This window comes from Zingiber officinale, unplaced genomic scaffold (assembly GCF_018446385.1).
Source record: "Zingiber officinale cultivar Zhangliang unplaced genomic scaffold, Zo_v1.1 ctg104, whole genome shotgun sequence".
Lineage (NCBI taxonomy): Eukaryota > Viridiplantae > Streptophyta > Magnoliopsida > Zingiberales > Zingiberaceae > Zingiber > Zingiber officinale.
In genome coordinates, this window is record NW_024589807.1 from 52,258 (window position 1) to 74,002 (window position 21,745).

Sequence of the window (21,745 nt, forward strand, 5' to 3'; positions counted from 1 at the left end):
TGAAAAATGGTTGATTTTGCACATATTCTATGGGGGAATTTCTTTCTCAGACAAGACTTTATTGGATTCATCAGCTGGAGGTTCTTTTATGGACAAAAGTGTAGATGAAGCTTATTCGTTAATTGATCAAGTGACATTGAACCTCCATGAATGGTCGAACAAAAGTTGGATGGAATTTCACTCAGATATTCAAAAAGTGCAAGCTATAAATGTAAGAGAGCCTGTCAAACAAAATGAAATTCAACCACCTAAAAATGTTGAAATTCACAAGTCACAGAGTGAGGAGTTCAAACATTTGGGGGCAAAGCTTGATAGTATTGTTTCAAAATGGTTTAAAGAAGATCCCCTCCTACAGTCAAGATCCAATGAAAAGTGTGATGATGTTGGGTTGAGAAGTGGAAAAAATCATGAAGAACTTCTGAAGAACGACATGTTTAGAATTGAGGAGAAGAATAATAGAAGATCACAAGAACTCAGTTCCATTTCTCTGGGAAGTTCCCAAAGGCCAGAAGTACCTTTCCCTCAACGATTAATCACACCAACATTAGATAAGCAAGTTGGACCTCCTCCAAAAGCTCAAAGGGAATTTGGGAAAAAGGGAGTTCAGTCTTTCCTAGGACCTTCACTAAGGGTTCCTTTTCCACAAAGGTTAGTGGGGGTCAATGAAAATAAAGACTTCGGCAAATCCTGTGACACTAATATGGTTGAGTGTAGATTTTTGAATATATATGAAGATGAAGATTTTTCAGATGAGGATTTTATTGATAATGTAGTGGTAAATAAGTTTTCAGATCTATCTCAAAATTTTATAAGGTGTTATAGTGACATCGAATTTTCAGATGATGAATGTGATGTGGTAGATCAACTTAAAACTGCAAGTGAAGTTATTGATCCTCTTGTTATTGATTCTCCTATTGAGGACATAGATGTTGGTTTATTTTTTGATGTATGTGTTGATGATGATGATATGGAAGAATGTGTAGGGAGTTGTGTTGTGGAAGCAGCATCTCAAGGATCACCACCTTTGTCAAGACAACCCTTAGAGGTTTTAAGAATTGATCATGTTGTGGAACAATGTGTAGGGACTTATACAGAGCTAGTAGAGTCTCGAGAATCACCATCATTGATATCATCAACACCTAAGCTAGAGCCAGAACCATCATTTGATTCAGAGGAAGTCACATCTACATGTTTAGAAATTTCAGGTATTTCTCAACAAAGTAAGGTTAGTATTTCTTGTGATCTTTTGGAAAACTTTATGGAGGTACCTATAATTGACTTTGTTGGATGTGATTCAGTTTTTATTACTTATTCATCTTATCTTGATATGGTTCTAGCTCTATACTATATAACATGCTTGTGGGAGATTTGTTTTTCTTTTGGATGTGTAGATTTCACATGGGCCAATAATTGGAAGTTCAATCTGAACCGTCTTCGACCACCTGAAAAAATTTCCAAGAAGACGAAGATGGAGAGAGTTATACTTTACTTTGTAGCTCCTTTGATGAAAGCTCCCTCCATAATAAGAGCCCTTGGTAGGAGGGTTCTAAAATATCTTACCCCTCCAAGAGCAAGATTTAGATGAATCTAATGAGGTGGTCGAGCTAATGACCTTAAACAAGCGCTTCTTGGGAGGCAACCCAAGTTCATTTTCCTTATTTTCTTTTATGTCTTTAGTTCTCTCTTTATAATAAACATGTATCCTCTACTTAATTTTTCTTGTCTATCTTATTGTTGTAGAATTCAAAGTTGTGGAGGAATGTGAGTATTGGATGGAGGAGTATCTTTAAAAACATGAACGTCAACCATTTGGAGCTCATCACTTGGTAACTTCTTTTAAAATCTCCTCCACATTGTTTTTAGTTTTCATTGGGACAATGAAAAATTTAAGTCTGGGGGGATGCATTTGATTTGCTCTGTTTGTTTTTGTTTTTGCTTATGTCTTGCATTGTGTTTTGATTTTTTGTGGCATACATCTTGAGAACATCAAAACTTCACTTATATGCTTTCTTGGATTCAAGTGAAATGTTAGCACGATTATTGGCTTGATTCATGATGCTCGAATGATGCTAGTAGTAAACTTTGTGTAGTTCTTTTTTCTATCTTGGGAAGCATTAATAAGCTAAGAATCTTATTGTAATGAGTTTTAGTTTTGGTTCAACCTTAAGGATTTTATCTTCACTACACTTGTGCTTGATGCTTGAATAGTTGATGTCATTGAAATAGTCATGATTCATCTTGTTTGCTTAGTACTTGGTTTCCATGGTGATTTCTCAACTTTCATTTTGGTTACTGGAGGAGGCTCAAATCATTAAAGCTCATTTGGAAAAATCAAAATATCCCAACATGTGTGCTAAAAGTACATTTATGAATAAGTTTTGCACAATGCAAACACTTATAAAAAAAAAAAGGGATATAAAAAACAGTTGTCATGAGTGGAATCTAGCAAGTCACCCCTTTGAGACCGAGTTAGGTTACTGGGGAAATGACTGCTTAGCTTCCCTTGAGATTGAGCACACCTTTGAGACCTTGGGTTAGTTGAGAAATATGAACCAAGTGAATGGTGAGTAAGTGTCTATCACTGGTTACTTGTCTTTCACTGGAAACATTAGGAATTCAAATTTGATGACGACTTGACTAGGACATGGATTGAAACTTGAAGGGTGTTGAGTTACTTTTACACTGTGCACAAGATTCTTATGCTTGAACCATACTTTACTTGTTTCCATGATCACGCTTGTTAATGAAACTTTTTGATAGAATTAGGAAAGTGCACTAGGTTTTATGAATATGTTGTAGAACATATGAATTTAGACTGCAGCATTTTGCTTGAGGACAAGCAAAGGTTTAAGTCTGGGGGTGTGATGTGCGTAGATTATATACTCTTTTATGCATGTTTTTACGCACATTTACATACTTTGAGCATGCTTGATCTATGCATTTTTATACTTCCAGCTTTCCTTTTAGCATATTTACTCTTTTGGTTCGGAGATCTGCTTTTTGTGCATTTTCTGTACACAGGAGTCGATTTGGTGAAGAATCTACATCTTTGGGCATGCATTGGAGGAAACGAAGGGAGAAAGCACCGGGTCGTGTACCTCACACGGCCATGCACTGGGATGGAGCTCGGGCCGTGTGGAGTTTGGCACCAACAGAAGAGGAAGATGACATGGCCGTGTGAACCTCGCACGACCGTGTCAAGATTTGAAGCCAACCAGAGCAGAAGCCTTACAGGGTCGTGTGGATCTACACGGCCGTGTGAGATTTCCAGAGACCAAGCAGGCTGCACCACACGGCCGTGTGAGATTTCCGAGACCAAGCGGTGTGGCGTGTGCACCACACTGTAGGATTTCCAGAGCGAGAGGGTTCGGCGTGGAGTCACACGGCTGCAGCTTTGGCAGAGAGGGACTGGACATGGCAGTGAATCTCACACGGCCGTGTCACGGGCCGAGCGCCCGATTCCTCCTCTATTTAAACCCTTCTTCATGAATTGAAAGGGATCTCTCCCCTTTGGGAGAAAGCAAGATTTGGTGGTTTCCTCCCATTCTTGGGAGGATTTCTGGGCGATTCTAAGGGAGATCTCGACGATTTCGACTCCGGAGCGAGGATTGGATCCGAAGACAAGGCTTCTTCGTAGATAAGTTTTCTCTTTCCCCCTTTTCTTGTTTTCTTGGATTGGGGATTCAAGGAATGCTTGTAATCTCTATTTCTTCGGGTTTTCTTCCTCGATTCATGGAATAGATCTTGTATTCTAGGATTAAGGGAGTATTTGTATGATGGATTGATGTAATCTCTAATGGATTTGCCATTTTCTTGTTTCAATGACATTGACTTGCTTGTATCAATTAGATCTTGAATGATTAATGGTGATTTGTGCTTAATTCTCATTCTTGATTGATTGTTTGGATTTCTTGTGGACTTTGTAAAGATAAACTCTCACTCGATCATCCGAGGGATCCACGTGACAGGTGCAAGCCCGTGTAAGGACGTTTGAGAGATAATCTTGAAGAGGAAATAGGGATATTCAAGAGAGTAGGATGGATTTTATGACTAGCTGCTTGTATCTTGATAGATTAATGAGTCGTGGGCTTCTACGTTGATATCCGAGGAAGGCATAGTAATAGGTGCACTTCTGTGTAAGGACAACATAGGTACATGTCTAATTAATCCTATTTAGATACATTTCTCAGTCCTTAGCCGGTTGTCTATTGCAAGAGGGAACCGGCAACTTTCTACATGTTTGGCAATTGAGGGATAAGAATTGGTGAACCATTTACATTCAAGAAATCTTACAAAGAAACCGAAACTCCTAGAATCTCCCTTTATCATAACCCAAAACACTAGACTCTTGTTTGTTGATCATTAAGACTAGATTTGTTGACCTTTACTTTGCTTTTGAAATGATTGGATAGTTGTTTAGCTAATTCGCATTGAGGCATTTCTAGTGCTTATTCCAGTCCCTGTGGATACGATAATCTTTTATATTACTTGCGACATTTCCGTACACTTGCGGAGCGTAACAAATCGATAGTGAGATGATATAGGGAACACTACTCTAAATCATTCCTAGTCAAGTATTAACATTCAGGGACAATGTTAATACAATAAGACTAGCATGTAGGTCAGCTCGATGACTTGATCTCACAAGTCATGGATATAGAGATATCAAGCTGACACATGGGTATGTATTAGAGAATGTATACTGAAGGACACGCCATGAGAAAGTATCATGGATCGTTATATGAGTGTCATATACTTTCTCATGTGGCTATTAGTATGACTATTAGTCCTTCGACCTGAAGTCACCATGGATCCCTACATAAGGAGTTATGTACTTTGGTTTCGTCAAACGTCACCCGCAACAGGGTGGACTATAAAGGTGATTACTGGGTATGTAACAAATTATGCAGAGAGATGTGAGTGATGTAGATGGGATCTATCCCTCCCATATGACGGGAGCGACATCAATATTCTTGATAGAGTTAGACCACGAAGTGCATGGCCATGCCCAAATGAGTCAACATTAGATGTTGAGCTCATTTGATCGAGTGAGTCTACTTGGAGTTCAAGATTAAGATTGATTAGAGGATGACACGATCTATGCCTCACATTGATCAATCTAGATGTCTAGGATAGAAGGACACTTGTCACATATTGTGAGGAGTCACAATTAGTAGTCACAAGGTGATGTTGGATCTCAACATTCTTGTAACTTGGGTAGTAATGATGTGTTACTAGATACCGCTCATTACTTATGCTCCTAAATGAGTTTAGGGGCATTGCCAACATTACAAGAACCTATAGGGTCACACACTTAGGACATTTAGATGGAGATTTGGTTCATATGATGAACCAAGAGGATTAGATTCATTTGATGAATCAAATTGGATTAAGAGTAATCAAATTGGGCTAATTGAGTTAGACTCAAGTTGATTCATGTATTTAATGAGTCTAATTTAGATTATGACTCATTAGATCAATTTAATTTAATGAATTAGATTCATTATATTAAGTTGGCTTGAATCAAATGGTTAGATTAGATCAACCATGAGAGAGATTGAGTCAAGTTTGACTTGACTAGAGAGGAAGAGGAAGAGTCAAGTTTGACTTGACTCTTTGCCACATCATGAGTGAGGTGGCAAGATGTGGACCAATAGTGTTGTTCCACATCATCTTGCTTTGCCACCTCATGGAGGTTACAAGCCTCCATTGCATTTAATGTGGGTTGGCCACATTAAATGAGTGGAGGTTACTCATTTGCCACATCATTGTGAGGTGGCAAGATGTGGACCAATGGTAATGATCCACATCTTCATGATGTGCCACATCATAGGAGTTACACAACACCTCTTAATGGCCTCCACTTAATTGTAATTAAGTGGAAATGGGGTTACACAACAAAAATGTGGCCGGCCACTTTAGTGAGGGAAAAAAAATGAATTTTTGATTCAACTCCTCATTTACTCCTTTCTTCTTCCTCAAGCTCTCCCTCTCCCTCTCCTCTTTGCTTGGCCGAATCTCACCAAGGTGCTAGCACACCTTTTGTGTGAGGTTTCTCCACCTACGTGTCCGTGTGGATACTTCTAGAGGACCGACGCTTGACGGTCTAGAGATCCGGCAACTCCTTGGATGAGCGGGAACGCGAAAGGGCACGCAATAAGGGTAAAGCTCTTAACATGTAGATCTAGGAGTAGATCTAAAAGGTTTTTCAAACTCGTACTCGTATTTATCATTCGGTTTTCCTTGCACGGATCCGTTGGCCTTGGGTGATTCGGGGTTTCCGCGACGCGAAAAGCGGTTTTCGCGGCCCGAAGAACCCAACAGTGGTATCAGAGCCACGTGCAAGGCTTGTACGAGTTTGTTTTTGGTTTTATGAAAACTAAAGTTTCTGTAATTTTCTGTAAAATTATGATTTTTATGTTTTTATGGGTAATTTTTCCGTAGAAGCGAAGCACAAGTGTCTCGGCACTTGTAGGCTTCGGCTACCGGAAAGTTTTTTCCAAAACGGCTTCGTTTTGCCCCAAAATATTTTGGGACAGCGGGCTTGGGTGCCATTAGATCGCTTAGGAGCAACTCGCGATGGTTAGATCGCGGGTAGTGGTACTGCCCCTAACCCCGCAAGGGGATTTGCTCCGCGATTGCACCCGAAATCGCTAAAAACGAACCCGCCGGGAAGATTTTTCCGAAACGTCTATGTCTCGGCCCAAATCGTTTTGGGACAGCGGGTTTAGGCACTGTTGGATCATAAAGGAACCCTCGCGATGGTTAGATCGCGGGTAGGGGCGCTGCCGCTGGCCCCGCAAGGGGATCCGTTCCGCGATTGCGCCCGAAACCGCTAAACGTGTCCGCCGGGAAATTTTACTCGTAAAAATTGTAAAAATTAATTTTAAAATTATAGAAAATTATGAAAAATATATAATTTTGAATTATATATTAATTTTGTGATAGTCATGGCCCAAAAACCCAATATGATTGGATTGTGTTGTAATTCATAATACTACTTGTGTTTGCGAGTGTTGTATTATATTCGCGACCTGCGCGTCGTGCCTTCTTTTATATTCTTGTTGTAAATTAGATTTAGACTCGAATGTAACTCGAGTTTTAAATTGTAATGTACAAATTGGAGCGGTGGAGGGTCGACACGAGACGGAGTTTCGAGGCGGGCAGGAGCAACACAAGGTGGTCAAAGGGAGGAGCTTGGAGAAGCTGTTGACCCTAGGTTGACCATTCGATCTTCTCATTGGCTTGAGAAGATCGTAGTAGGGCCATGACTAAATCATAAATAGATTAATTAGTTAATTGCTTATGTATATGATGCATGTTTAATAAGTAATTAATTAATTAGTGCCTTACGATTAGATTAGATCTAAGTCGTGCACATGATGCACCCTTGCGATTAGATTAGATCTAAGTCATGCACAAGATGCATCCTTTTCGATTAGATTAGATCTCGATCGAACCAACTCTAAATGCCTAACCGTGCCGTGATACCTATCACTACCTCGATCACATGTATTGTTGAATCTGCCAAAGCAGAGCAATACATATTATCTTGGTAGGGTACGGAGGGACAATCTTGGTCCCGCCTATCAACGCATGGGTGAATACAAACTCAATTAGATTGAGTATTCCTAGTTACTCGGTTGGATCGAGTCAACTATAGGCATTATTCCAACGGTTGGAAAAGATAGGTCAAAATCACATCTATATTAACTCTCGGGCGTATTAGCCAAAGCTAACTCGAGTTTTAATATAAATATGGATCTTGATCCTATAAACAAGAGTTGCATAGAGATGTAATTGGTAATCGTTACCTACCGATCATACTAAGCCTTGGGCGTATTAGCCAAAGCTAACTCAAGGGTTAGTATGATGTGGATCTTGTCCCACAAGAATTATAGAATTCAGTGGGAGCATCATTTAATTAAAGACCTAATTAAATAATTTTAAAAGAATATGATATTTATTTCTGCAAATTCTCTGTTGTAGATAACCATGACGTCGAATACGAACTCTTTCTCCCTGCGTTCTGTCCTTAAGAAGGACAAGCTCAACGGAGCAAATTTCCTGGACTGGTACAGGAACCTGAGAATAGTTCTCACTCAGGAACGTGAACTGTACGTTCTGGAGCAGCCCATTCTGGAGGCTCCTCCTGCCACTGCCACGCGAGCTGACCAGGATGCTTACAAGAAGCATCAAGATGACACATTAGATGTGTCCTGTCTAATGCTCGCAACCATGAACTCTGAGCTTCAGAAGCAACATGAGTTGATGTGTGCTTACGATATGGTTGAACATCTTCGACAACTATATCAAGTACAAGTAGGGCACTGGAAGAGGAACTTCACAGGATACCTGGAAGATCTTAACAAGAAGAGAAATAAGATTTCTACTTCAGATATAAATGTTATAGAAGTCAACCTCTCTATTTCTTCGTCGTGGGTATTAGATACCGGATGTGCTTCGCACATTTGTACTAATGTACAAGCACTGAGAAATAGCAGAGCATTGACAAAGGGCGAGATAGACCTACGAGTAGGCAATGGAGCACGGGTTGCTGCTGTTGCTGTAGGGACTTATTTTCTATCTCTGCCCTCTGGGCTTATACTAGAGTTAGACGATTGTTGTTATGTGCCTGCATTGACTAAGAACATTATATCAGTTTCTTGTTTGGACAAGAAAGGATTCTCGTTTATAATAAAGAACAAATGTTGTTCTGTCTATTTAAACGATATGTTCTATTGTAGTGCACCTCTGATGAACGGACTCTATATTCTAGACCTTGAGAGCTCTATCTATAACGTTAGTACCAAGAGGTTCAAATCGAATGATATGAACCACACCTATCTCTGGCACTGTCGCTTAGGTCATATAAATGACAAGCGCTTATCCCAGCTCCATAAGGATGGTTTGCTGGACTCATTTGATTTTGAATCATATGAGATATGCGAGTCATGCCTACGAGGCAAGATGACCAAGACTCCCTTTAGTGGGCACAGCGAGAGAGCAACTGATTTGTTAGGACTCATACATAGTGATGTATGTGGCCCTTTCAATGTTGCTGCTAGAGGTGGTTATAGGTACTTCATCACATTTACTGATGATTTCAGTAGATATGGTTATGTGTACTTGATGACACATAAGTCTGAATCCTTTGAAAAGTTCAAAGAATTCAAGAATGAAGTACAGAACCAGCTTGGCAAGAGTATTAAGATACTTCGATCCGATCGAGGTGGAGAATACCTTAGCCATGAGTTCCGTGACTATCTAGCTGAGTGTGGGATTCTATCCCAACTCACTCCTCCTGGAACACCACAGTGGAATGGTGTATCCGAAAGGAGGAATCGTACCCTATTAGATATGGTACGGTCTATGATGAGTCACACAGATCTTCCGACATACCTTTGGGGCTATGCTCTAGACACGACAGCTTTTATACTCAACCGAGTTCCATCCAAGGCCGTGATAAAGACACCATATAGGATATGGACTGGGAGAGATGCCCAGGTGTCTTTCATGAGGATTTGGGGTTGTGAGGCTTACGTTAGACGTCAAGTCTTAGACAAATTAGGACCCAAATCTGACAAGTGCTATTTCATTGGATATCCCAAGGAAACTAAGGGATATTACTTCTACATTCCCAATCAGCTCAAGATAGTTGTGGCAAAGACTGGGGTCTTTCTAGAAAGGGACTTTGTTTCTAGAAAGACTAGTGGGAGCACGTTCGATCTTGAAGAAGTTCAAGATGCGAACAATAGCACTGATGCCTCGATGGAAATTGAACTGGAACCACAAAGTGTTGTGGATGATGTTGTTCCACAAGGAGTTGAGGAACAAAACCGGTTCAAGTAGACATACCTCTTCGCAGGTCTGATAGGGTACGTCGTCAGCTTGAGAGATACTCATTTCTCTTGTCTGACCATGATGACGTTATGCTCATAGAGGATGAGCCTACCACCTATCAGGAAGCTGTGATGAGACCAGATTCTGAGAAATGGCTGGAAGCCATGAGATCCGAAATGGAATCCATGTACACCAACCAAGTATGGACTTTGGTTGATCCACCTGAAGGGGTAAAACCCATTGGGTGTAAGTGGGTCTTTAAGAGAAAGACTGACATAGATGGACTTATCTATAAGGGTCGCTTGGTAGCTAAAGGTTTCAAGCAGATTCATGGTATTGACTATGATGAAACCTTTTCTCCAGTAGCGATGTTTAAGTCCATTCGGATCATGCTTGCTATTGTAGCCTACCATGACTATGAGATATGGCAGATGGATGTCAAAACCGTGTTTCTGAATGGAAACCTACTCGAGGATGTGTACATGACACAACCTGAGGGTTTTGTAGATCCACAGCATACTAGTAGAGTATGCAAGCTACATAGGTCCATATATGGACTAAAGCAAGCTTCTCGGAGCTGGAATCTTCGATTCGATAATGCAATCAAACAGTTTGATTTCATCAAGAACGAAGATGAACCTTGTGTCTACAAGAAGGTTGTAGGGGATATAGTTGTTTTCCTCATATTGTATGTGGATGACATACTACTCATTGGGAAGGATATCCCTATGCTTCAGTCTATCAAGACCTGGCTAGGGAGTTGCTTTTCAATGAAGGACTTAGGTGAGGCATCCCACATTCTAGGGATACATATCTATAGAGATAGATCTAAGAGATTGCTTGGCCTAAGTCAGAGTACATACATTGACAAGGTACTCCTTCGGTTTGCCATGCAGAACTCCAAGAAGGGGTTTCTGCCGATGTCACATGGCGTGAGTCTTTCGAAGACTCAAGTTCCCTCTTCTAGAGAGGAGAGAGACCGCATGGATCAGATCCCTTATGCCTCAGCCATAGGATCGATCATGTACGCCATGCTATGTACTCGACCTGATGTCTCGTATGCTTTGAGCATGACGAGCAGATACCAGATAGGTGAAAGTCATCGGATAGCGGTCAAGAATATTCTTAAGTACTTAAGAAGGACTAAAGAATATTTCTTGATATATGGAGGCAGTGATGAGCTAGCTGTAAAGGGTTACAGTGATGCTAGCTTCCAGACCGACCAGGATGACTATAGATCGCAGTCGGGGTTCGTATTCTGCATTAATGGTGGTGCTGTGAGCTGGAAGAGTTCGAAGCAGGACACAGTAGCTGATTTTACAACAGAGGCCGAGTATATTGCTTCATCAGAGGCAGCAAAGGAGGCAGTCTGGATCCACAAGTTCATCACTGAACTTGGGGTGGTTCCTAGCATCGCTGACCCAGTTGAGCTCTATTGTGACAACAATGGAGCTATAGCACAGGCGAAGGAACCTCGCTCACACCAGCGGACCAAGCACATACTACGGCGCTTCCATCTCATTCGATAGATTATCGATAGAGGAGATGTGAAGATTTGCAGAGTACCTACAGAGGCTAACATCGCAGATCCCTTGACCAAGGCTTTGGCACAGAGAAAGCATGATGGTCACACTAGGTCATTAGGCCTTAGAGCCTATACTGATTGGCACTAGTGCTAGTGGGAGATTGTTAGTTAGAGCCCTAGAGCCAATCATTTGATAATTGTATAGACTCATTGTATCATATTCTTGTATATTAATAAAGACATTTGTTTGGTTATTATACTTATTTGTATTATTGCCAAATAGACTAAGTATAATAGCGTCCTTGAGTAGAAGGTTCATACCTATATCAATCGATTAGTTGAATCGATAGTGAGATGATATAGGGAACACTACTCTAAATCATTCCTAGTCAAGTATTAACATTCAGGGACAATGTTAATACAATAAGACTAGCATGTAGGTCAGCTCGATGACTTGATCTCACAAGTCATGGATATAGAGATATCAAGCTGACACATGGGTATGCATTAGAGAATGTATACTGAAGGATCCGCCATGAGAAAGTATCATGGATCGTTATATGAGTGTCATATACTTTCTCATGTGGCTATTAGTATGACTATTAGTCCTTTGACCTGAAGTCACCATGGATCCCTACATAAGGAGTTATGTACTTTGGTTTCGTCAAACGTCACCCGTAACAGGGTGGACTATAAAGGCGATTACTGGGTATGTAACAAATTATGCAGAGGGATGTGAGTGATGTAGATGAGATCTATCCCTCCCATATGACGGGAGCGACATCAATATTCTTGATAGAGTTAGACCACGAAGTGCATGGCCATGCCCAAATGAGTCAACATTAGATGTTGAGCTCATTTGATCGAGTGAGTCTACTTGGAGTTCAAGATTAAGATTGATTAGAGGATGACACGATCTATGCCTCACATTGATCAATCTAGATGTCTAGGATAGAAGGACACTTGTCACATATTGTGAGGAGTCACAATTAGTAGTCACAAGGTGATGTTGGATCTCAACATTCTTGTAACTTGGGTAGTAATGATGTGTTGCTAGATACCGCTCATTACTTATGCTCCTAAATGAGTTTAGGGGCATTGCCAACGTTACAAGAACCTATAGGGTCACACACTTAGGACATTTAGATGGAGATTTGGTTCATATGATGAACCAAGAGGATTAGATTCATTTGATGAATCAAATTGGATTAAGAGTAATCCAAATTGGGCTAATTGAGTTAGACTCAAGTTGATTCATGTATTTAATGAGTCTAATTTAGATTATGACTCATTAGATCAATTTAATTTAATGAATTAGATTCATTATATTAAGTTGGCTTGAATCAAATGGTTAGATTAGATCAACCATGAGAGAGATTGAGTCAAGTTTGACTTGACTAGAGAGGAAGAGGAAGAGTCAAGTTTGACTTGACTCTTTGCCACATCATGAGTCAGGTGGCAAGATGTGGACCAATAGTATTGTTCCACATCATCTTGCTTTGCCACCTCATGGAGATTACAAGCCTCCATTGCATTTAATGTGGGTTGGCCACATTAAATGAGTGGAGGTTACTCATTTGCCACATCATTGTGAGGTGGCAAGATGTGGACCAATGGTAATGATCCACATCTTCATGATGTGCCACATCATAGGAGTTACACAACACCTCTTAATGGCCTCCACTTAATTGTAATTAAGTGGAAATGGGGTTACACAACAGAAATGTGGCCGACCACTTTAGTGAGGGAAAAAAAATGAATTTTTGATTCAACTCCTCATTTACTCCTTTCTTCTTCCTCAAGCTCTCTCTCTCCCTCTCCTCTTTGCTTGGCCGAATCTCACCAAGGTGCTAGCACACCTTTTGTGTGAGGTTTCTCCACCTACATGTCCGTGTGGATACTTATAGAGGACCGACGCTTGACGGTCTAGAGATCCGGCTACTCCTTGGACGAGCGGGAACGCGAAAGGGGACGCAACAAGGGTAAAGCTCTTAACATATAGATCTAGGAGTAGTTCTAAAAGGTTTTTCAAACTCGTACTCGTATTTATCGTTCGGTTTTCCTTGCACGGATCCGTTGGCCTTGGGTGATTCGGGGTTTCCGCGACGCGAAAAGCGGTTTTCGCGGCCCGAAGAACCCAACAGGCTCATCGCTCTCGATTTGCGATCCACCTAGCCGAAACCCGCATGTATCATGATTTGAGGCGTTCCTATTGGTAGAATGACATGAAGAAAGACATCGCGGAAGTCGTAGCAAGATGTCTAGTCTGTCAGCAGGTGAAGGCTGAGCACCAGAGACCTGCTGGATTACTTCAAAGGATTTCTACTCTAGAGTAGAAATGGGAGCACATCACTATGGACTTTGTGATAGAATTGCCTAGGGCACGACGAGGTCATGCCGCGATTTGGGTAATTGTTGATCGATTAACCAAATCCGCACACTTCCTGGCGATTCGGAAGACCGACTCTGGATCGATTGGCAGAGCTGTATTGCCGAGAGGTCATCAGATTGCATGGTGTTCCTTTGAGCATTATATCGGATAGAGACCCACGGTTCATGTCTCAGTTCTGGCAGAGCCTGCAGCAGGCCTTGAGCACACAACTCCATTTCAGTACAGCTTTTCATTCACAGACAGATGGACAGTCAGAGCGGACCATCCAGACTCTAGAGGACTTGCTGAGGTCTTGCGTTGTTGATTTCGGAGGCAGCTGGGAGGACCACCTACAATAAGTAGAGTTCGCCTACAACAACGGCTATCATTCGACTATCCAGATGGCACCGTTTGAAGCGTTGTATAGTAGATCTTGTCGGACACCCACCCTTTGGGAGGAGGTTGGGGAGGCCCAGCTACTAGGACCGCAGAGAGCTTAACAGGAGGCAGAGTTGGTCCGTACTATCAGACGGAGAATGTCAGAGGCGTAGGACCGCCAGAAAAGTTATGCTGATCGGAGACGGAGACCCCTGGAGTTCTCTACTGACGACCATGTATTTCTGAGAGTTTCACCCACGAAAGGGGTGAAGAGATTTGACCTCCGTGGTAAGCTGGCTCCGCAATACATTACCTTTCCAAATCTTGGAGAGGATTGGAGCGGTAGCGTACCGTCTGGCCCTACCACCGTCTCTAGCAGACGTTCACGATGTATTCCATGTGTCTATGCTGAGGAGATACTAGCCGACCCAGCACATGTTCTGTTAGATATATCAGTTCCTATTCAGCCCGACGTTACCTACGAGGAAGTTTCGGTACGGATTCTGGACCACAAAGAGTGTCAGTTGCGGAACAAGATTATCCGACTTGTTAAAGTTGGGTGATAGTATCATTCTGACGAGAAGGTTATCTGGGAGCTCGAGGATACGACCCGAGCACGATACCCCCATCTATTTACTTAAGGTATGAGGGTTAGTTTTCGTTCAACATTTATACTGTTTAGCTTTTGCTAGTACTTGCTGATGGTAGATAACGAAAAATTGGGGACCAAATTTTATTAGTGAGAGAGAATGTAAAATACGTAACCAAATAATAATTAAATAATAAGATTTTATATGCATATAGTGTTAACGGAATTTTTAAAAATTTTCTAAATTTTTTTTAAAGTTTGTATGAGGTAATTTGTGGAGATAAATTAATGGACATGGGAAAAAACTGTTTAGAAATACGGAACGGTAAGAGTTGATAAGGAAATTACTTAAACTTTAATAAAATTAAACCTAAATTTTCTAATTTGATTAAAGTTTCCTTTTTATTTCTTTCCTTTTTTTTCTTTCTTTTTCCTTATTTCTCTACCCGAGCCCTATTTCTTCCCCGCCGAACCTTCCTCCTCTTCTCTTCATCTCGCGACGCCGTGATTTCTCCTCCCTCGCCGATCTCTGCTTCCTTCCCCGACGCCGCCACTTTCTTTCCCCTCCTCTTCGTCACCGCCGCGGATCTGGCCACTGTCCCTCTTCCGATCTCCCTGTGCGCCGCCGCCGGCTTTCTTCTCCCGAGCTGATCACCACCGACCCTCTTCTGGCTGCGGACACCGAGCACCCATCGCCAGTCGAGCCCTAGATCTGCTCTATCTTGCGCCGAGCACCCGCTTCTCGGTCGTCACGGCCGACGCCAGCGGACGAGCGCCACCGAGGGTTGCTTCTCCGATCTTCTTCTTCCTTCCCCCTTGTGTCTGTGCCCTAGACTTCCACCGCCGCCTCTGTGGGAGTTGCTGGACAGATTGTCCGGTTGCAAATTCCTTCTTAGCTGCCAAAATCGGAGGTAATCCTCAACCCTAACCACTGATTTAGGTGAGTGATTGTGGGAGGGTTAGTTTGGGGTACTTGGTTTGACAGGGAAATTGCTGATTAGGGTTTCTGGGTTCCAACAGCAATTGGTTTTCAACAGCAGCTCCGCGTTTGTTCTGGCAGCAACTTCATTGTAAGCTCCGGCCACCAATTTCCAGCGTCAAACTTCTCCGATCGCGGGTCAGCAATAACGCGATCGAATTTGGGTGAGTTTGTTTGGATAGGTTTGATTCATTATATAGTTGGTTGTTCATGTGTAGTTAGGTTAACTGGTAGTTAAGTTGGAGAATGAATTGTTCTAAATTTGACTTAAGGTTAGGTTGTTTATGTATATATTTTAATCTAATTGATTAATGGAACAACTAGGGTTTAACGAAGTTAACCCTAGTTGATCAATGGATTAGATTTAGTTGGGGATTTGTTTTAGCTAATTAATTTATGTAATTAGCTAAATTTGTATATCATGCGTTACAGGACCTTGATTCGAGAAGGTCGTCTCGACGGAGGATTTCTTGACATGATCATCTTTTGAGATGTGTATTTCTGACTTATCTTTTTGATATAGTCATTTTTAGATATACATAATAGTTTATTTCTAGTAGTAATGATTATGTTTGCATCTGCTCGGTATGTCACTACTCTGTTCTTGTAGTCTGTCTTGATTGTTATCTGTTATGCCATCATACTTATTTTCTCTTGATTGATGCCTTGTATACTCCTGTTCTTAGAATTAGTGACATACATTGCTCTACTGTGTAGTAGTCTTGTGATTTGACATATCTGATTTGAGCATCTAGTTAATAGTTACCTGGATCATTGCATGATTTATTTATTTCCTTTTTTGGTGCATTTTGTTTGGAGGTGTATATTGTTATTATCTACATATTAGTGTCATGCACCATCTTGCACGATTGTATGCTGAACGATTGTTGGCTCCATTATTGTTGAGCATATCGCCAATTACATGATCTGCACACACGACCACTCATGGGTTAGTGGTATATCAGGCAGTGTGTGTGCAGTTTGCTCTGTCAGTGCTTCGTTGGTCCACTCATGGGTAGCGTGACGCAGCGTGGTAGCACGTTAGGGATTCCTCCTCTGGACTATCTCAGGGAGATGAGAGCATTGCACTCCCCCACTCTGTTTGGGGTAGGAGGATAGATGTACTCCGACAGCATCCTGTCCACTCGGTCACTCAGGAGCAGTGATGGCAGATTGCACAATTGTCATAGCCCTACCCACTCGGTCTCACCATCACGTGTGAGATGATTGACTGTGACAGGGGTGACACATGTCATTTTGTATCATTTCTGCATGATTGTATTTATTGTTTGTGCTTGCTGCATTATGTATGTTGCATTTGTTTGAGTTGTGTATGTTTGACATGCATACAGGTGACATTTTGTATCTGGTATGACGACCCTTATTTCCAAATAGGAGGTTCTAGTGAGTGCAGTTTTCTTCAGCTCTTTTCAGTATGCATTTCCTTCTTTTGTTAGAAAACTGTACCGCATGATTATTACTGTTAGTTATTATTTATTATGCATGTCTATTCTGTATCCGCTGAGTTCTTGGACTCACCCCGTTGCTTTATATTTTTCTATTTCAGGTTGATGCCGTTAGGAGGTTTCAGTTGCTAGTCCCCTCGTCACAAGGATTTTCGCTTTGATCTTTCGATTTCTGTTTATTTGTTTAGTGTCATGTTATAGACTCGTATTGGTTTGTTCATTAGATTTGAGTGATTTGTTTTTAAGCATTGTACTGGTTGGGTTTTTGGTTGCTTGGTGAATTTGTATTTGGTGTGTTTTGCTTCGTGCCTGCCGGACGGCAGAAGAGGTAACTTGTGATTGTTTTCGATTCCTTTTCGTATTGTGTTGATAGCCGAAGGCTGTTTTTATTATAATTGCGTGGAATGTTTCATTTTTGTATAGTATATATTCCATCCGTGTTGGCTGATGAGTGTGAGCCCTGAGGGCAATGTAGAAACGTTTCAGATTGTCACCCGTAAAGGGGAGATGTTGTCGAAATTTCTTCTAGCAGGGACTACCTGGGGCGTGACAATCTCGGTGAAGTTCTTGTGCGTCCTATTGATCTGTAATTTTTATTTTTTATTTTTTTTGAAAAAAAAATGATTTCAATGTCCTCCTCCTTACCGTAGTAGTTCGTTGGATTGTTGTCTAACCTTTCCCAGGATAAGAAAGTCTATATAGAAATTGAATGCTACATCAAGTTGACTCTTACAATTTCTCATAGATAACAAAAAATATTTTGTTAGGACACGCTTTGTTGAAAAGATTGATGTTGGGGTCCATGAGATGACTATGGAGGATGAAGAAGATGACTTCATGCTGTCAAGAAATTACTTCCTTGCCAAAGAAATTGGCAGCTCTTCAAGGAAGAAATCCTCGCAAAAACACGTCGTCGACATCAATCATGTTGACAAACAGGTTTGATTCACCTCCAAAGTGCAAATTGTAGTCACTTTCTGTGATCCTCATATTACTTTTCCCTAGAATTGCAGTTATCCATCGACATATTATTGTTTGCTATTTGGCACAGTTTGTCACTTCCTTGTTAGTTATTATACTCTCCTATTATGGATTTTCCTATTGGTAAGTTGGAGAATCTAGGTTAGTATACTGAGAGAGAAATGCACATGTTTAAGCTACTTTCTTAATGGTGTAACTTATTCCTGTTATTTAGCAATATATAATATTACCTCGTATTCTCAACATACGATACATATCGCTTAAATGCATAGATACTTTTTTTGATCTAATATAACATTTTTGCATTTCTTATCTAATTTTTTAATATTTGTTTACTGTTTAGTTTTTACTTCTGAACTTACCCCGTTGTTTTTACTGGTATCAAGATTCCCTTGTGGCTATATCTTATCTCCCACTCCAATGAATTCTACTGGACTTGGTGGGATGTTGTTTGGAGTAGATTTCTGTGACTTCTTAAATTGTTGTTTATATGAAAAAGATTTACGTTGCTTAGAGGGTTAAAAAGGAATATCCTACAGCAGCTCCCAAGTTTAGTCCCTCGTTTGGCTGTTCTTTAGCAAATTCAAGCATCACACAAGTGAATACAAATAGTAACCAGACAAGTTTACTACTTATATGCCAATCTACTATTATTAGATAATAACCAATCGATTAGAATAATCAGTTTACTCATGTGAAATAGTTGAAGAATATGTAATCAAATTTTCACCGTGTTATTCTTTTTTAAAACATCACTGTTAAAGTTATCATATGACAGTTGGAATAACATGCTTATCCTTTTTCTAATGCTTACACTATTTGATCTCAGGTCCTCCGAAAAGAAGTCTTTGATATTCCAGTGAAGCATGAAAACGAAATCCAACATTTAATCAAAAGTTACAGAAATTTATACCCTAAGTGGCATTTTGAGTTAAGGTACGTAGGCTTGCTTATGTAGATTTTTGTAGTCCTTCACTTAACATTCTGACATGAGCAGGAATTATATTTCTTGCTATGAAGATATATGCTTTTGACTACAAGTTATTTTAGGAATTCATAAAATTCATCAGAACTGTGTTCTCTTTTAATGTATTTTTGAAGGATTGCACTTATTGCAGGTGTGGTTTTGGTTTATTAATGTATGGATTTGGTTCTAAAAAAGCCTTGCTCGAGGATTTTGCTTCAACAAGCTTAACTGATTTTGGAGTGGTCGTGATCAATGGCTATCTTCCATCAAACAATCTTAAACAAGTATGATTTTTCTTCCCTCTATGCAATTAAACCCTGTGGCTTACAAAACCTATATTTTGATAGTTTTTTTTTTGGTTTTGCTAATTTTACTTCTGGAACCATTGAATGCACATTACTTCAAGGCATATTAAAAAAAAAATTGGAAAACTAAAGTTGCTGGGGTATCAAATAATTATCAACTGAAAGAAATTTGTATTTTTCTATTATATTCTTTTGGTCAGAGAGATTTTCTGTATTTAATGTGCTTAGATGTCTCTCTCATTCTTTCGGCACACCAACCAATTTTTGTGGTGATAATCTAGTATTGTTGCTAACAATGTTTAAATTTGATATGGTGATATGGGTGTTTTTCTCTTAGATTGCACATTTTAATTCAAATTTTATGTTTTTTTAATATAAGAAACAGCTTAGCTTTTAAGTATGTTCATCATTCCAGAGCAATTATCTGTACTAGTTTATATTCTATAGCTTAATCACTTACACTCTTTATTTATAATGTGTTCATTCTTAAAGGCCCTGATAACCCTAGCTGAAGTCCTCTCGGACCAATTAAAACATGAAAGGAAGAGCTCTACAAGAAGCAAATCGAACACTGAACATACTTTTAGTTCTCTGTCAATTGAAGATCTTCTCTCATTTCTGAATGTGCAACTTCCACAAGACAATAACTGTTTTGTCTGTGTTATCATACACAACATTGATGGTCCTTCTTTGAGAGATCCTGATTCACAACAGTATCTTGCGCAATTAGCAAGCTGTTCTAGAGTCCGTATGGTTGCATCGATTGACCATGTGAATGCACCTCTTTGTAAGTTTTGGTTAACTTGCATTTCCTATTTGACAGTTTAGCATTTTTCTTTGGTTCTTTACCTACTTCTCACATGCTTCTGATCAGTTAATCATGTTATAGCATTTTGTTAGCATCAAAGTCACTACGTTTAATGAATTTCTGTGGCTACTAGTTGCATGCTTCTTTAGATACCTAGTGGCTGATATCTTGATTTTGGAAAGAAGAGCGATATAGTTGAATGTTTCATTAGATACCTAGTGGCTGATATCATTAGAAGGCTTTGTTCACTCAAAGTTATATTTAATGGGAGGGGACTTACTCAAAAGAGGTGGAGGTCGATGAGAGAGTGGAAGAGAGGAAAATCTGATTTTTATGCTATACATGTTTTGTTTCTCAGTCCTTGCTAAATGAGTCTGCTCAAGGTTTTGCGCTGCTTTAATGCTCACTTGGTTTGTTTGTAGTGTGGGACAAGAAGATGGTGCACACTCAGTTCAAGTGGTCGTGGCATCACGTCCCAACTTTTGCCCCTTACAAGGCGGAGGGCAATTTTTTCCCATTGATTTTGGCAAATTATGGCAATGCCCAAACCACGAAAACTGCTTTGGTTGTTCTACAGAGTTTGACACCCAATGCGCAGAGTGTTTTTAAAATCCTTGCCGAGCATCAGCTAGCCAATGAGAAAGAAGGCGAGTCGAATCACAATACATTGGTAGTTAGTAATACATTGGTAGTTAGACTCTAATCTTCTTTTGTTTTCAGGCATGCCAAACAGCACCTTGTACACCAAGTGCCGCGCGCGATTCCTGGTTAGCAACCAAGTAACACTGAATTCCCATCTAACAGAGTTCAAAGACCATGAGTTAGTGAAGGCGAGACGGCACTCAGATGGACAAGATTGTTTCTACATTCCTCTACCCTCTGAAGCACTCAGCAAGCTCTTGCAAGAATTGGCATAATCTGATTTCTCGTGGTCCAGTTGTTAGCGAAGTCAACCGTGTGTTTATTTTTTGTGCATTGTTGTGCTCATTCAATGTGTTTTAGCAACTCTAGCTGCTCTAGTTCTTTAGTTTCTATGTTCCTCTATCCCCTTCTAAGCACTCAGTAAGCTGTTGTAAGGATTGACATGTTTCCCATAAATGATTAGTTTTCAATTGACTCTTCTTACTAAAGTCAACCCAGTGCATTCTTTTATTCTTGCAATTGATTAGTTTTCAGTTGACTTTTGAATGTTCTTTTATTTTAACTCATGTCAACGGAGTGTTTTTTTTAGTAATTCAGTATCTAAGTTTTTGAATTGATTAATCACATTGGTCTTGTTATATGAAAATTTTCTATCTGTCATTAGAGTAAAGCCGGAAATGTTCACGAAGACTTATCCAAACGGTTAACGTTCTTAGATTTGTTGTTCCATTGAAGGATAATCTTACGCGGCAGTTGAGATTTAAATTTTAAATGTTCGTTTGAATACTTTATCGTAGAAGATTAATTTACATGCATCAAACTTAATAAGGGATAGTCAACCTTGTTTATCTTAAAATCATCATATCGATAAAGAGAAACCAAGAATTAATC

General features: G+C 40.2%; 1 protein-coding gene across 1 annotated transcript; it reads left to right on the plus strand.

Moving 5' to 3' along the window:
- Positions 1–17,949: 17,949 nt before the first annotated feature.
- Positions 17,950–21,342, plus strand: LOC122035770 (origin of replication complex subunit 2-like). Its single transcript, XM_042594876.1, has 6 exons — positions 17,950–18,090; positions 18,962–19,068; positions 19,251–19,383; positions 19,897–20,191; positions 20,635–20,859; positions 20,933–21,342. Exons 1-6 carry the CDS (start codon positions 17,959–17,961, stop codon positions 21,127–21,129), a joined length of 1,089 nt encoding a protein of 362 aa, XP_042450810.1. The 5' UTR covers positions 17,950–17,958; the 3' UTR covers positions 21,130–21,342.
- Positions 21,343–21,745: the final 403 nt, after the last annotated feature.

Coding starts and splice junctions, on each gene's coding strand:
- LOC122035770 (XM_042594876.1), top strand. CDS start 17,959: ATGACTATGGAGGATGAAGAAGATGACTTCATGCTGTCAAGAAATTAC. Junction 19,069..19,250: donor AAGTGGCATTTTGAGTTAAG/GTACGTAGGCTT, acceptor CACTTATTGCAG/GTGTGGTTTTGGTTTATTAA. Junction 20,192..20,634: donor CCATGTGAATGCACCTCTTT/GTAAGTTTTGGT, acceptor GTTTGTTTGTAG/TGTGGGACAAGAAGATGGTG.